This window comes from Argopecten irradians, chromosome 2, assembly GCF_041381155.1.
Source record: "Argopecten irradians isolate NY chromosome 2, Ai_NY, whole genome shotgun sequence".
Lineage (NCBI taxonomy): Eukaryota > Metazoa > Mollusca > Bivalvia > Pectinida > Pectinidae > Argopecten > Argopecten irradians.
This window is the reverse complement of record NC_091135.1, coordinates 23,137,304-23,152,855: the sequence shown is the minus strand read 5'-3', so window position 1 is coordinate 23,152,855 and position 15,552 is coordinate 23,137,304. Positions and strand designations below refer to the sequence as shown.

The 15,552-nt window shown below is 35.6% G+C and overlaps 1 protein-coding gene across 1 annotated transcript; it reads right to left on the bottom strand.

Annotated features, from left to right (window-relative positions):
• Positions 1-3,181: 3,181 nt before the first annotated feature.
• LOC138314852 (uncharacterized) lies at positions 3,182-15,284 on the bottom strand. The gene is made up of 6 exons (XM_069255436.1): positions 15,139-15,284; positions 12,867-12,907; positions 12,163-12,282; positions 9,609-9,876; positions 8,887-8,980; positions 3,182-7,722 (listed from the first exon to the last, which is right to left on the bottom strand). Exons 1-6 carry the CDS (start codon positions 15,202-15,204, stop codon positions 7,559-7,561), a joined length of 753 nt encoding a protein of 250 aa, XP_069111537.1. The 5' UTR covers positions 15,205-15,284; the 3' UTR covers positions 3,182-7,558.
• Between the last annotated feature and the right edge of the window lie 268 nt (positions 15,285-15,552).

The window sequence follows — 15,552 nt, the reverse complement described above, 5'->3', positions numbered from 1 at the left end:
GAGCAAATTGTATAGAAATGGATCATGTGAGATCTGATCTTAGAGCAGTTGGTCTTTATACACAGAGCAAATTGTATAGAAATGGATCATGTGAGATCTGATCTTAGAGCAGTTGGTCTTTATACACAGAGCAAATTGTATAGAAATGGATCATGTGTGACCTGATCTTAGAGCAGTTGGTCTTTATACACAGAGCAAATTGTATAGAAATGGATCATGTGTGACCTGATCTTAGAGCAGTTGGTCTTTATACACAGAGCAAATTGTATAGAAATGGATCATGTGAGATCTGATCTTAGAGCAGTTGGTCTTTATACACAGAGCAAATTGTATAGAAATGGATCATGTGTGACCTGATCTTAGAGCAGTTGGTCTTTATACACAGAGCAAATTGTATAGAAATAGATCATGTGTGACCTGATCTTAGAGCAGTTGGTCTTTATACACAGAGCAAATTGTATAGAAATGGATCATGTGTGACCTGATCTTAGAGCAGTTGGTCTTTATACACAGAGCAAATTGTATAGAAATGGATCATGTGTGACCTGATCTTTAGAGCAGTTGGTCTTTATACACAGAGCAAATTGTATAGAAATGGATCATGTGAGATCTGATCTTAGAGCAGTTGGTCTTTATACACAGAGCAAATTGTATAGAAATGGATCATGTGAGACCTGATCTTAGAGCAGTTGGTCTTTATACACAGAGCAAATTGTATAGAAATGGATCATGTGAGATCTGATCTTAGAGCAGTTGGTCTTTATACACAGAGCAAATTGTATAGAAATGGATCATGTGAGACCTGATCTTAGAGCAGTTGGTCTTTATACACAGAGCAAATTGTATAGAAATGGATCATGTGAGACCTGATCTTAGAGCAGTTGGTCTTTATAGAAAGTTGGTTGCTGAGACAGGTTGTACTCTCCTGTAATTAAACGTATCCAGATGGCAGCAGTGAAACCTTTTTACATCATAATTATGCACTTTAGAGTTTACGACAGTCGTTTTATCCAATAAGAACATTTCAAAGAAATATTTGCATCTATATTTTATCGATGTGTCCGTCCATCAGTCTGTTTGAATAAATCTACATGTACAACTATCTTTTAAACTTTTGGTATTCCAGAAAAAAGAAGATAGCAAAACTTTTAAATATGAAGCAAAAAGCTATCATTTGTGATACTTTACTAGTTATGTAGTAGTTCAAAGGTGTATTTGGTAATTAAACTAGGTAAAAAACATCTTACACTACATAGAATTACGTTATTTCTTCATATCCCTAATTGAATTGCAAGACAACTGGATGTGGACAAAATTGGGGTTACCATGGTTTTTTTTTAAACTTGATAATGGGCCACGGTGTACTCATGGCATGTACACTGTACTTATCCTAAAAATATATTGTGAAGCATAGCATGTATAGAATCCATTATTACATTATATTTATTTTGTCAAAGTGTTTTTCCCAGCAAATGTTATCTAGGCTTTCAATCCATTTTACTTAAACAAAAAGTCCTTTTGTTAAACTTCTGAATTGAATGTTGAATAGTCAGTAACCCAAGTAAATATCTGGTTTATTACTTAAATCCACTTACCATGTCAATAGGTATCTATATATTATTAAATCTGCTATAAAGGACATCTCTATATAAAGGGCACCTGTCTATAAAATACAGACTGGTCAACCCTATTTGGCGAAATTTACTATAGAATTGACTTCTGTATAATGCACAGCTATCTATAAAGGACACTTTTGGCTATGTCCCTTTGTTATCCTCTGTAGATAGGTTTAACTGTACTGAGAATTTACTTGACACTTTACAATATTGCACAACTATGGCTAAATATTCTCTAAATGTATAAACCAGATCTCTTTAGTATAATGTGAGATAAAGGTGTTGTCAAAATCAAAGATGGCTCTCTGATGGTTCCTTAAACACACACTTCCAAAATGCACGGAATATTACAAGGACTAAGAGAAACACACACAGAGATTGTGATCCCCTCAGCAATTCATGAGAAATAGCTTGGGAAGGGGGGAAAACACTGAGGAAACACTGAAGAACCCATAATAAAATGATCTGAAACAAGAGGCCCATGGGCCTTAACGGTCACCTGAGTTCGTTTAGATTGAAACAAAGACATATAAACACTAATATACTGGCTCTCGAAGTAAGTCAGTGATTTTATAAATTTGACTTTTTTAATCCATGAATAGTATTTGCTTTCATCAAACCTGTGAACTCAGAAGAATTTTTGAAATTTTAAGAAATTTTGACCCTGTTTTGCCCCGCCCCTCTGGTACCCCAGGGGGTCAAGAGGACTGATATGGATTTCCTATGAAAATTGAGCAAATGATGTTCATAAATGTACTTTTCATATATAAACTAAAGTAAACTTGACCCCTGCCCAGGGGAAAACATGAGACCCCAGGGTTATATATAATAAAACACAAATTTCATAAAACACCATAAGACCTTTCCATCTATAAAGAGTATTTGATTCTAATATTTCCAGAATGTAAGAAGATTTTTGAAGTTTTAGCCTATTTGACCCCTTTTGGCCCTGCCCCTCTATCCATAGGAGGTTGGCCAGGAGCAATACGGATATGAAATTAAAATTCTATCTCAGGCTAATTATTCTAAACAAGTTTCACTTATTTCCAATGAAAATTGACCAAATAATGCTCATAAATATGTTTTCCCTATAGAAACTATAGTAGACTTAACCCCAGGGGGAAAAGAGAGACTCCAGGGTCATATGAGTCAAAACTTTTGTAAAGGACCTTAAGACCTTTCTATCGATTAAGAGTATTTGATTCCACCACATCTGTGAGTGAAGAAGAAGATTTTTAAAATTTAAGTCAATTTTACCCCTTTTGGCCCCTACCACAGCTCCCTGAGGGGTGGGGACCATATAATTCACAATTTTAATTGGCCTTATGCCTTAAAAGATTTGTGCGAAATTACTTCTGCAGCTTTGAAGAAGTTGAAAATGTAAATTGTGTTTATGGACATGTGATGCACGACACATGACAGACCACGCACGACAGACGATGACGGACAAAAGGTGATTAGAATAGGTCACTTGAAACTTCGTCTTAGGTGACCTAAAAAGCCAAAAAAAAACCCACACATCTGAAGATAGGGCTTAAATCTTAAAAACATTTAAAACAAATTCATTTCTCTATATTCAGATTTTTCATTTATTTTTTACATACAATCAACAAAAATGAAATAAAACATTCAACAAAATATCAAATATCACAAAATATGGCTGTACCTACATTGAACAAGTATAGAAACTAAGAAGGATTTGCAAGCATTCAGTTGGTATAGTTTTTATTGTAAAATAGATGACATATAAAACATGGAATATCAAAAATGAATTTTCTGAAACCACGCAAACTTAAAGTTAAATTTTCGTATTCGCCATAATTAGCGCCCTCCCCTTATAAACGCTCCTCTCATTTTCTGGAGAATAGTTTAAGTTGTATAAACGCCCCAATCCCATGGATTTTACAATGGTTTACACATATGATGCCTCTAACATAAGAATTGTATCCCATATTACATAAATTTGCAAGTGAATCACGACATGATAATGCATCTCAAAGGTTAAAAGGCCTATGTATAATGTTTACTGTAACAAATTAATGTACCATGAGTACAGAAAGAATTACTAAGTAAAATATGATTGACTTATTTGGTCCACAATTTACATTTTGGCTCATTAATAAGTGCCCCCTTTGTTACAATTATTCAAGCGCTCTGGGCGCTAATTACGGCGAATACGGTACTAGTTCATTGCACAAAATATTATTTAAAATAGACTCTGTAAACTAATTCTCTAAGTATGAATAACAATAGTTTCATTGTAAAATAAGAATATTGTAGATATGTATTACTAAGTACTATAAATTGCATTTTTAGTATATTTCAAGAAACATAAATATCAAAACCGTTTTTCATATGGACTTCACAACATGGTATACATATGTATCTACCATACATTTCAAAACGAATCAATCTGATTCAAAATGCTTATCCTGACTTCACAGAGGATCTGACAACATCCCACTAGGAGTCACATTCTGGTTCATTTTGTTCTTTGTTGTACTACAGTTGGAATGTTTTTCTCCACATGGCTAGATCAACTGAAAACAACACTTTGTCACAGCTTACATGTACATGTAGCTAATTGTGCTCTATGGGCGAAACAACTACATACATAATTGAAAAGGAGTCGGATAGCTCTGCAAACATTTCATCTCCTGACATTTTTCATCAAGAAATCTGGAGGCAGCAATTTGATTGGTCAATCTGAAAGGTCACCAGAACATATTTACATTTTCACTGTAGTCCCACTATGTAAACTTACCAAGCACAGTATGCATTCATACAGACTATGAACCACACAGTCGCTTATTATGACGTCATTATTGTTACGTCACATATTGTTGTGCTAGTGGTCAAGGAAATGGCTGTTCAAATGGCTGTTCCATCCTTGACGATAATGAAAGATTTATTCATTATAGATGAAAAATCCCTTGGGATTTCATCATGAAATTATAACCAAATGTAAATATAAACATTGAATGTCTTTCAGTTGGCATTCATAGTCCCTATGAATGCCAACTGCCAACTGGACAGAGGCAAATTCAACATGAAGCGTAAGTGCTGGAATTTGCCTCTGTCCAATTGGCATTCATATCGTCTATGAATGCCAAATGAAAGATATTCAATGCTTACCGGTAAATGACCCCAGATGGAATGTTGTGAGATCTCTATGAAACAAGGTGATCACAAGGATGTGTATTTTAATCACAAGTACTCTAGATTGTTTTTAGTTATAACAAATGTAACATTGCTATTTTGTAATTATTTAATTCATTTTTAAACTTTTTTATTTGTTTGTAAATATGATATGTACCTAAAACCATATGAATATATATAAGACAACATTTTCTCCTTGAAACATTCCATTATAATGTATTTTTTGTAATACACGCACCAGTGCATTTATTTTTGTATTTGTGAGACTTTGAATGATATTTACTACAATATCATTCGATTTGGTTCTTTATAATTGATCAATCACCAGGTGGATTGTAGACACACCTTATTCTGAAAATATACCTATTCAATGTTGGAGCAAACGTCATAGCATACACAATACAACATGTTAAATCACATGAGGTACTCAGGTAGTTTGGCAATCTAACTGCTCCCATTAACCATTTGCATAATTCTTTTGCCAAAAGTCTGTTTTTTTTGTTCTTTTTTTTAACTTTGCAACAAGCAATGGAACTTCACTAACCAATTTCCATGTGACAATTGAATGATGAAACATAAAATTGATATCAATCTCTGCTAGTTAAATGCACAGAAAATCAAACAACCTGATAAGTCCACAATATGATAATAATTGGTCCACAATCATCCTCGATATTCCAGGGGTTCCGATCACTTACGATCTCTACACCCCTGGACTATCTCATAGTGAAATTGAAGGCAGCTCAGCTGAAAACATTTGACCAATCACAGGCCAGCAAAGATTTCCTTTGAAGACTACAGAGAGAGCGACGCCTAACATCAAAGCCACACAGTCAACCACAGTGTACCGTTATACGTTCTTTTGATGTACATCAGATGACTAAATTACCTGTTCTATTCTATTGCCTCCAGTTTTACTATGAGATAGTCCAGAGGTGTAGAGATCGTAAGTGATCTGAACCCCTGGAATATCGAGGATGGTCCACAATATGATAATAATTGATGATATACTGGTACACAATGCATAATCACAACATTAATGAAACACACACATTATATATTAACTCATCCACCCATATAATTACACAATGCACTGTTCCAGGTATAGAATGTAGAGAGTTTAAGTTGAATGGGTTATTAATTCATATCCACTTCCTACACTACTCACAAGCAAATATAAATATATCAAAACCTTCTAAAAATGTTGTTGTAGTTCAAGAGGCCCAATGGGGCTGAATTTTACTGACTTGGACCTATATTCATGATTTTCATTCCATCAATAAAAAATATCTTTTAGGCATATTTTGCCCTCGCTAAGAAAGGACGGGATGGGAAAGGAGAGGAAAGAGCTCCTCAAAATAAACATACATGTATTTACCGACAGTAATTTGCTTACATACATAAATGAACATATATGCTTTGGAATGTTCTGCGAAATTAAAAATTATTCTGCGATTACTGAAGAGTATTTTGTTGGAAGGTTTTAATTGATACGTCACTAGTTTCGAAAGACACAAAAGCTGAGGAAAAAATATAATTGCCCAACACCATAATGGCAATAATACTTCAATGTATCCTGTAAACAAATTGAAATAAATTAATTGTCAATACCATTATAATACTAGTTAGGATTTCTCCTCAGTTACCTCCCCTGTCTATGCTACAGTGAATATTGATGAGGTTCTCTCTTAAATCATCTCCCTTGTCTATATTATAGAGAAAAACTAGTACTAGGGTCTCTCCTAAGTTATCTCCCTTGTCAATATTACAGAGAGTACTGGCAATGTTATTTCCTATGCCACACCGAATAATAGTCAGGTCCTTTCCTCACTTACCTCCCCAGTTTATGCTATACAGAATATTTGTCATGTTCTCTACTCAGTTACTTCCCATGTCTATGCTACAGAGACTATTACTGAGGTTCTCTACTATGTTATTTCCCTTGGAAATACTACAGAGAATACTAGTGATGTTCTCTCCAAGGTGGTCTCCCTTATCTGTTGCACAGAGACTATTTGTGAGGTTTTCTCCTATGTTATCTCCCTTGTCAATACTACAGAGAATACTAGTGATGTGTTCTCCTGTCATACAAAATACCTGTCAGGCTCACTCCTAAGAAAACCTACCGTTTCTATGCTTCAGAGAATACTGAGTTTTTGCTATACAATTGTAGTTACTTCTCAGTTACCTCCCCTACTTGTGCTATACAGAAGACAGGGTACAGAATAGAGGTGGTGAGCATCTCTATCACTGAGAATGTTTAAGTTTTAGTTTTTAAGCAGTATGAAATTATTTCATTGGTAAATTTCTACTGGTCTCTATGTTAACAGAGAGTACAAACAAACTCATCATAAAATCAAATATTTGACTACTTTTCAAAAAATACAAATTTTTGTTTGAAATACAAGTTTAAAAACAAAACATCAAACGTTTGGCAACATACATGTATGTATATAAATAAGAATCTACATTACAAAACACTGGCATAATATATTCTATGAAAAACAAACCCCCATGTTCAATATCACCTTATTTCTGAATTGACGGAAAGATAGACAACCTTTCCACACACAAAAAATGACAACTTTTGTTAGAGCCAAATGTCTGTATTTTAAACTTTTAGCATTAATTATTACACCATAATATGTTCTCGAAAAATAAAATGTTTGTTTTTGGGGAAAAAAAGAGAACTTCTGTTAACTGAACAATGAAATAGTAATATTTACCAGGATAACAAGTACAAAGACATTATTGAAATTACAACATGGTGACAACATTATCTTCTATCGAGTTTCATGTCGGGAACCATTCTGTGGCCTTATGTTATCTGTAATCTGATTGGCTGTTGCTGAATCAGCTGTTTGAGTTGATAATCCCTGATTGGCTGATTGAAATAACGAGTACGGTGGAGGTTGGGGAAGGCCACTGCTGGTCATTCTGGTACCACCTGGGGAAAAGATGAAAAGTTTAAACAGATACAGATTAAAGGTCAAAGTATTAAAAGTCCAAAGAAATACATACATATACACATTGTCAATTTGAAAGAGTTGCTTCCATGTATTATAGGAGATAAAGGTCATGTGAAGTATTGGTGAGGGTGTCAATTTAATTTTCACATGACCATCTGTCTCAATAAAGTAGTTGGCTGTGTGTATCACCCCATCTCTAATCTCCTATGAATATTTAGTGTTTCTATACTTACCTGGGTTGTTGGACGATAGATGATGTGTACCTTTACTTACCTGAGTTGTTGGACGATATATATATATATGTTGTGTACCTTTACTTACCTGAGTTGTTGGACGATATATATATATATGTTGTGTACCTTTACTTACCTGAGTTGTTGGACGATATATATATATATGTTGTGTACCTTTACTTACCTGAGTTGTTGGACGATATATGTTGTGTACCTTTACTTACCTGAGTTGTTGGACGATATATATATATATGTTGTGTACCTTTACTTACCTGAGTTGTTGGACGATATATGTTGTGTACCTTTACTTACCGGAGTTGTTGGACGATATATGTTGTGTACCTTTACTTACCTGGGTTGTTGGATATATATCTTGTGTACCTTTACTTACCAGAGTTGTTGGACGATATATGTTGTGTACCTTTACTTACCTGGGTTGTTGGATATATATCTTGTGTACCTTTACTTACCAGAGTTGTTGGACGATATATGTTGTGTACCTTTACTTACCGGAGTTGTTGGTCGATATATGTGAGTACCTTTACTTATCAGAGTTGTTAGACGATATATGTTGTGTACATTTACTTACCTGAGTTGTTGGACGATATATGTTGTGTACCTTTACTTACCTGAGTTGTTGGACGATATATGTTGTGTACCTTTACTTACCTGAGTTGTTGGACGATATATGTTGTGTACCTTTACTTACCTGAGTTGTTGGACGATATATGTGGTGTACTTTTACTTACCTGAGTTGTTGGACGATATATGTGGTGTACTTTTACTTACCTGAGTTGTTGGACGATATATGTTGTGTACCTTTACTTACCTGAGTTGTTGGACGATATATGTTGTGTACCTTTACTTACCTGAGTTGTTGGACGATATATGTTGTGTACTTTTACTTACCTGAGTTGTTGGACGATATATGTTGTGTACCAGGATAGGGAGGAAGTATCTCCTCAGATTTTTGGGCTGAGTATAACTCCGGCTGCATCATCACCTGAATGTACAGGTAGGTAGACATTTACATAGTTATATTGTTTGAGTATACATGTATATGTAGTGGGATAGGACTGGACCAATCATTATTGACCAAGTAGCTTCATAAGTAGAGCATCTGACTTGTCTATGGGAATTCAAATCTTTTCTTTTCCTGCTAACCCAGCTTCATGCATTGGCAGTACGCTTAGCAGGAGGATATATACAAACATTGAGGTTGTTGTGTCTTTGGGGCAAAGACATTGGAGAAAGGAGGGAGGAATATAGTGGAATTAGACTAGGTTAATCATCTGTGACCAGTAGCTGTAAAGCATCTGGCTAGTGTCAGGAGGTTCCAGGTTCGAACACCAGTCTGGAAGCTAAATATTTTCTCTCCTCTCCTGATACACAAGGAGATGAGGTAAAATTCAAGTACAACAATGGTAAAAATATCTTTTACCACTGATACCTTCTTCAGAAGTTATTTTCTCCTTAAAATCAATTTACTTTTATTTCCATTTGTGGAAAGAAATTGTCATACATATTCAACTGATCCCAATGAACTTGAAAACCCATGCTGCTGCAAGAGACATAAAGCTGGTAGCTCTAGCCCCCACATGAATATCATTATCCCTCTCCTTGTTGCATACCTCTGAATATGGTGGAGGCTGAAGAGTAATTCCAGATCTGATGTCCCCACTACCGGTGTATCCAAAGTTGGAATGTGAGGACTGAAGGTGTGCTGGGTTAATGCTGATCCCGGGTCTTAGCGTACTCGGCTGGTGAGGGTGGGGGTGATTTCCTAGCTGTGTGGCAAGTGTCACTCCACAGACCCCTCGGGACCTAGCAAATCTCTGTCGCTGTTTGTAGTATCCACAGCCGCCGAAGCATGACATTAGTACAAACAGGATGATGAACCTATCAACACAAGCCATACTTAAAGGGAAGCAACTCACATAAACCATAAGGGAAGGCAACTCACAACCCATAATGGGAGGCAAATCACCTAAACCATAAGAGGAGGCAACTCACATAAACCATTAGAGTTAAGTTTGGTGTGTAACAAACTGTGTCACTTTGGGGAATATTTGATTTAGTACAAAGGTACAGTAACAGGACAAGATAATTACCGGAGTATGTACAGAAGGACAGAGAGGGGGCAGATGGTGGAAGGGACAGAAGGACAGATAGAGGAACAGACAGGAGGACAGATAGAGGGACAGACAGGAGGACAGATAGAGGGACAGACAGGAGGACAGATAGAGGGACAGACAGGAGGACAGATAGAGGGACAGACAGGAGGACAGATAGAGGGACAGACAGGAGGACAGATAGAGGGACAGACAGGAGGACAGATAGAGGGACAGACAGGAGGACAGATAGAGGGACAGACAGACAGGACAGGACAGACAGGAGGAACAGACGGAGACAATAGAGGGACAGACAGAGGACAGATAGAGAACAGACAGGAGGACAGATAGATGAACAGACAGGAGGACAGATAGAGGGACAGACAGGAGGACAGATAGAGGGACAGACAGGAGGACAGATAGAGGGACAGACAGGAGGACAGATAGAGGGACAGACAGAAGGACAGATAGAGGGACAGACAGAAGGACAGATGGAGGGACAGGCAGAAGGACAGATGGAGGGACAAACAGAGGATGGAGAGGGACAAGGAGACAGATAGAGGGACAGACAGGAGGACAGCTGGAGGCACAGGCAGAAGGATAGATGGAGGGACAGACAGAGGGACAGATGGAGGGACAGGCAGGAGGACAGATGGAGGGACAGGCAGAAGGAAAGATGGAGAGACAGAGACAGAAGGACAGATGGAGAGACAGACAGAAGGACAGATGGAGGGACAGACAGAAGGACAAATGGAGGGACAGGCAGAAGGACAGATGGAGAGACATGGAGGGATACACAGAAGGACAGATGGAGGGATACACAGAGGGACAGATGAAGGAATACACAGAACAAATGGAAGGATACACAGAAGGATAGATGGAGTGACAGACAGAAGGACAGATGGAGGGATATACAGGAGGACATAAGTATAATTAGTTGAAAATAACAGTCCTATGTTGTAATCATATGTACAGTAACTGACTATCTGCCATACAAAAGAAAATACTCTCGAATCCCTGAACATCCAGATCCTTAACAGTTAACGTAAGTTTTCAACAAAGAAGTTTCTGAAAACAAGCTACCAGTAAACCTTTCTCATAAAAATAATGTTATAATGTAGTTATATAAGACTCTTTCATATGTGGATATGAAGGATAGGGATATTCTACCCGAGGGTCACAAAATTTAGTAAAACCTGAGGCTTGCCTATGGTTTTGCAACATTTTGTGATCCCGATGGTAGAATATCCCTATCCATCATATCCACTTATAAAAGAGTATTTTTCTTTCATACCTTGACATTTTATTGCAATTTTACAACTATAATATCCCGCCATTTTGAAATAAATTCGAAGAAATCCATGACTGGAAGAAGAGATTTCTGCTGGAAGTCATTTTCCATACATGATAAAGTGATGTTTTCAACAAGAATTCCATTGCTTGCATCTGTTATAGTAAAACCAGTCAATTTTGTGAAAAAAATGTTAAAATTTTACCGAGGAAATAGAGATTTGTTGACGCCGTGACGTCACAAGGATTTATTGCATGGGTAGCCATGCAATACAACCTCAGGCGACATGAGTGTATTGCCCTAGACCAGCCAGTATTACACGTGTAGGTATGGAAGAATAAAGGTTATACATGATGCAAGTGTTAAATACTCAGGTATCATTTGTATTAAATGGATTGTGTATTAAATTACATAATTTTGTCATTACCTTCTGGAAGATGTTGAAATTGATGCTTATACCCAGGTATATTGGGTTTAATTCCATCTTTGCATGTTGTAGAGTTATCTGCCCTTGAGAGCAGGTACCGATTGTGACGTCAAGTGTTTTTGAATGTAACATCATATAATTTGGAGAAAATGACATGAGTTTTGCCCACAAATTAATTACATGTAGGTACATCATAATCAATACCTTCCTGCAAGGATAATAACTCTGTAATATGGAAAAAAAACGGTATGAGTAAGGTAAAATATCCAACATTACGTTGTGTTTAATGTACCCTAATTGTACTAATTAAATAACAGTATAATGACTTATCAGATTCAGTGATTAACTTCACCTACCAGAAATACCAGAGGTTATAGAATGATACTCTGAAGGAATACGCATGGTGGTCATTATTGTGATTGTTGTTGACGCCATAGCAACAGCCACTCGGACAACAGGTCTTCGGATAATCGCACCTGGAACATCACATATTATACTCATTCAGTTTGTTAGCTATGGATCCTCAATAACAGCTGTTGGTTAATTAGTCCAATATTCATAGTTATTGATGTACCCAGAGTAGTAATGGTAAACGTCATCAATGAGGCCAGCTGGCTACTTGATCTACCAAATACAATTAACTGTTGCCTGTCAGGCCCTGTCATGAGATCTAGAATTCTAAAGTTCAGTTGCTTGGCCCTGTCATGAGATCTAGAATTTTACTGTTAAGTTTCTTGACCCTGTCATGAGATCTAAGATTTTACTGTTAAGTTTCTTAGCCCTGTCATGAGATTACTAGGAAGTGCTTTTTCAAATTTTTGGCCTGTCATGAGATCTAGAATTTTACAGTTAAGTTTCTTGATCCCGTCACGAGATCTAAGATTTTACTGTTAAGTTTCTTGATCCCATCACGAGATCTAAAATTTCACTGTTTAGTGTCTTGCCCCGTCATGAGATCTAGAATTTTATTAGTAAGTTTCTTTGCCCCATCATGAGATCTAGAATTTTACTAGAGAGTGTTTTGGCCCTGTCATGAAATCTAGAATTTTCAGTTTCTTACCTTTCTCCTGTGTCACTGCAGTACTGGGTGTCAGCTATGACCTGTATCGTCAGAAAAATTACAATGGAATAAATAATTTAAAAGATAAAAATTCTGAAAAAAATTACAATTTAGCCAATCTAATAGTTAAAGGCAAAAGGCCTAAAATAAACAAGGGTCCAATGGGCCAGAATTGCTCAGCTATTACTTGGTGGTCAATCTATAGGCCCGTGTTTTACCAAAGGAACTGTAAATGAAGGTAAGTGTAATTCATTTGAACAAACTTATAACTTTCATTCCAGCTTTCCGCAGTTAAAATATGTGGTCTCTACGCCTTTAGCTTAATTTGACAAGGAGTTGATAAAAGATTCTATCCCATTTGACCCATATAACCTTGAATGTAGGTCAATGTCATTCATTTGAACAAAATTGCTGGTCCGTCATCCCTGAATACCACAGGCCTTTTGACCTTAAATAATGATCAAGGACATTCATTTTAACAAATTTGGTAGACATGCACAATATCATAGAGGGGCATAACTCCAATATAGATTATGTACATCAATACTGTATGAGGATTATTGCCATCTGGTTCCGTTAAAATACCTCCAGTAGTTAAGAAGGAGTTGGAAGTAGACTGTTTTTTACAAAGGTGCATAACTGTAACAAGCTGGAAGTATCGATCATGTTCCGATAAGTGTCACTAATTTCCTTTAGGTATTGAAATGCAATGGGCGTTTGTTGGTTTTAAATATAGTACTTTTTTATTTTTTAGCTAATAGGTAATCAAATTATTTTTCATTCTCAAGCAGCTTTAATTAATTTAGACAGACATAAACCAGAATAATATTTACCAATATCGTGTACATGTATTAGTTGAAATATGAGGTACCATATTTGACCAAATATGTGCCCATGGTAATTAAAAAATGAAAAAAATGAGGGGGTAGCTAATCAATCGTACCAAATTTGGACTAACCTTTCCACATAATTATAGCAGAGTAACTCTTTAATTAATTTGCAAAAAAAAATCAAATAGAGAAACCTGCACAGATCAATTTAATACATATTTTCAGTCTGTGTTTCAATTGAAGTGATTGAATTTTTGGCCTTAAAACTCTTAGGGACACTTGCGTTTATTGGGTAAAATATAAAGCATGTTCTAGATATGTTTACCTTTTTAATATTGTTTTACACTCATGTTTCAGGGTTTGGTGTTATGACAAGAAACTTGTAAATATTTACAATGCAGAAAAAATTATTAATTTAAAATGACAATTACTAATTAATATTTATTTAGTTTTGATGCTGAAAGCATGATGTCATTTATATTGGACCACATTCATCTTTTCATGATTCAACAATAATATAAAGGTATATAAATATCTTGAATTTGAAATTCTGGTTAGTCCCTCATCTCGGTAGTACAGTACATACATATGCATCAATATTATCAGATTCCATATTTCATTTGACTTAATTACTTCAATTTTTTTTTTATAATCTAATGTTATTTATTTTCTTAAAGCTAATAAGGCCCACTACTTTTCCGAATAAAAAAAATAAAGTTATCTTAAAAACAATAATAACACCAGATAATTTATATTGATGGCCTAGGTAAGGTTAAAACACCAAATCAAACCAAATCCTATGTTATCTTTGGTTACAGTGAAGATTCATTTCGCTGTTTTGCCGTCTGGCCCAGTGATAATCAGCTGCATGATGAGCGGTATTTAGGATGACGGCCGGAAACATCATACGAACACTGTTATGAAAATTAACATTTTATTTATTTTTATTAAATTGTTTTGGAATTGATAATAAGTGTAAAATTAACATTCAATTAATTACTTTTCTGACTCTACAAAATTATCATTCTCGTTTTACATCCCCATTTTAAAAATCAAACGCTGTTTTGGAAAGGTAGTGGCCCTTTAAAAGTATTGCTTTACTAGCTAAATTTGTCATTAATGTGTTAAAATTATATTATGTACAGTATAGGTTCTAAGTATCAGAAACATTTTGCTAATTAGTAATTATACTGTATCTACATTTTATACAATGTGATAATTATCATCAATTATAGATTAATTTACAATAAAACTAATCGAAAATAAGTCATTATAATGTGTTAGAGCAAATATAAACGGCCTTCATATAAATACTTATTATATATACCTAGACTGAACCTATCAAATTAAGTGTAATTAAAAAATCAAAAAGGTTTCATCATTCTATCACCAGATTAATTACAACAGTTAATGAGAAATGCCGATCAATAAAATACATCTACCTGTTGGAAAATTTCGAACAAGAAAATAAGACATGTAGTCAAATAAGGCTCAAATCCGATAGACATCTTGTTTAGTCCGACGCATTGGAGAGAAAATCCAATCGAATCTGTTTTTTCTTTCACAATAATTATTTCTACTTCCGGACATGCTCCAAACGCGTTGAACTTTGAACCTCTTCCAATGCTGCAGATGCTGAGCGGCTCAGCACGTGATAGGCCTACCGAGAAATGGCTGAGCACGTGCACGACTGTTAAACGACTTTTTAATGCACTAACTACATGTAAATTAAACAATACAGTATACATGAAAGCTATGATCAATTGAAATCAATAAAACTACAATTACGTGTATTTACATATAAATATATACGAAAATTGGTGACTGTTTGATGAAGGATACACGCAAATGTATGA

What these genes read in the sequence shown, in the direction of transcription:
- LOC138314852 (XM_069255436.1), bottom strand. Translation starts at nt 15,204, where the DNA reads ATGTCTATCGGATTTGAGCCTTATTTGACTACATGTCTTATTTTCTTG. An exon ending in TGTTCGAAATTTTCCAACAG is followed by an intron (nt 12,908 to 15,138) that starts GTAGATGTATTT and finishes CTGACGATACAG; the next exon opens with GTCATAGCTGACACCCAGTA. An exon ending in TATATCGTCCAACAACTCAG is followed by an intron (nt 7,723 to 8,886) that starts GTAAGTAAAAGT and finishes TCTTTTCCCCAG; the next exon opens with GTGGTACCAGAATGACCAGC.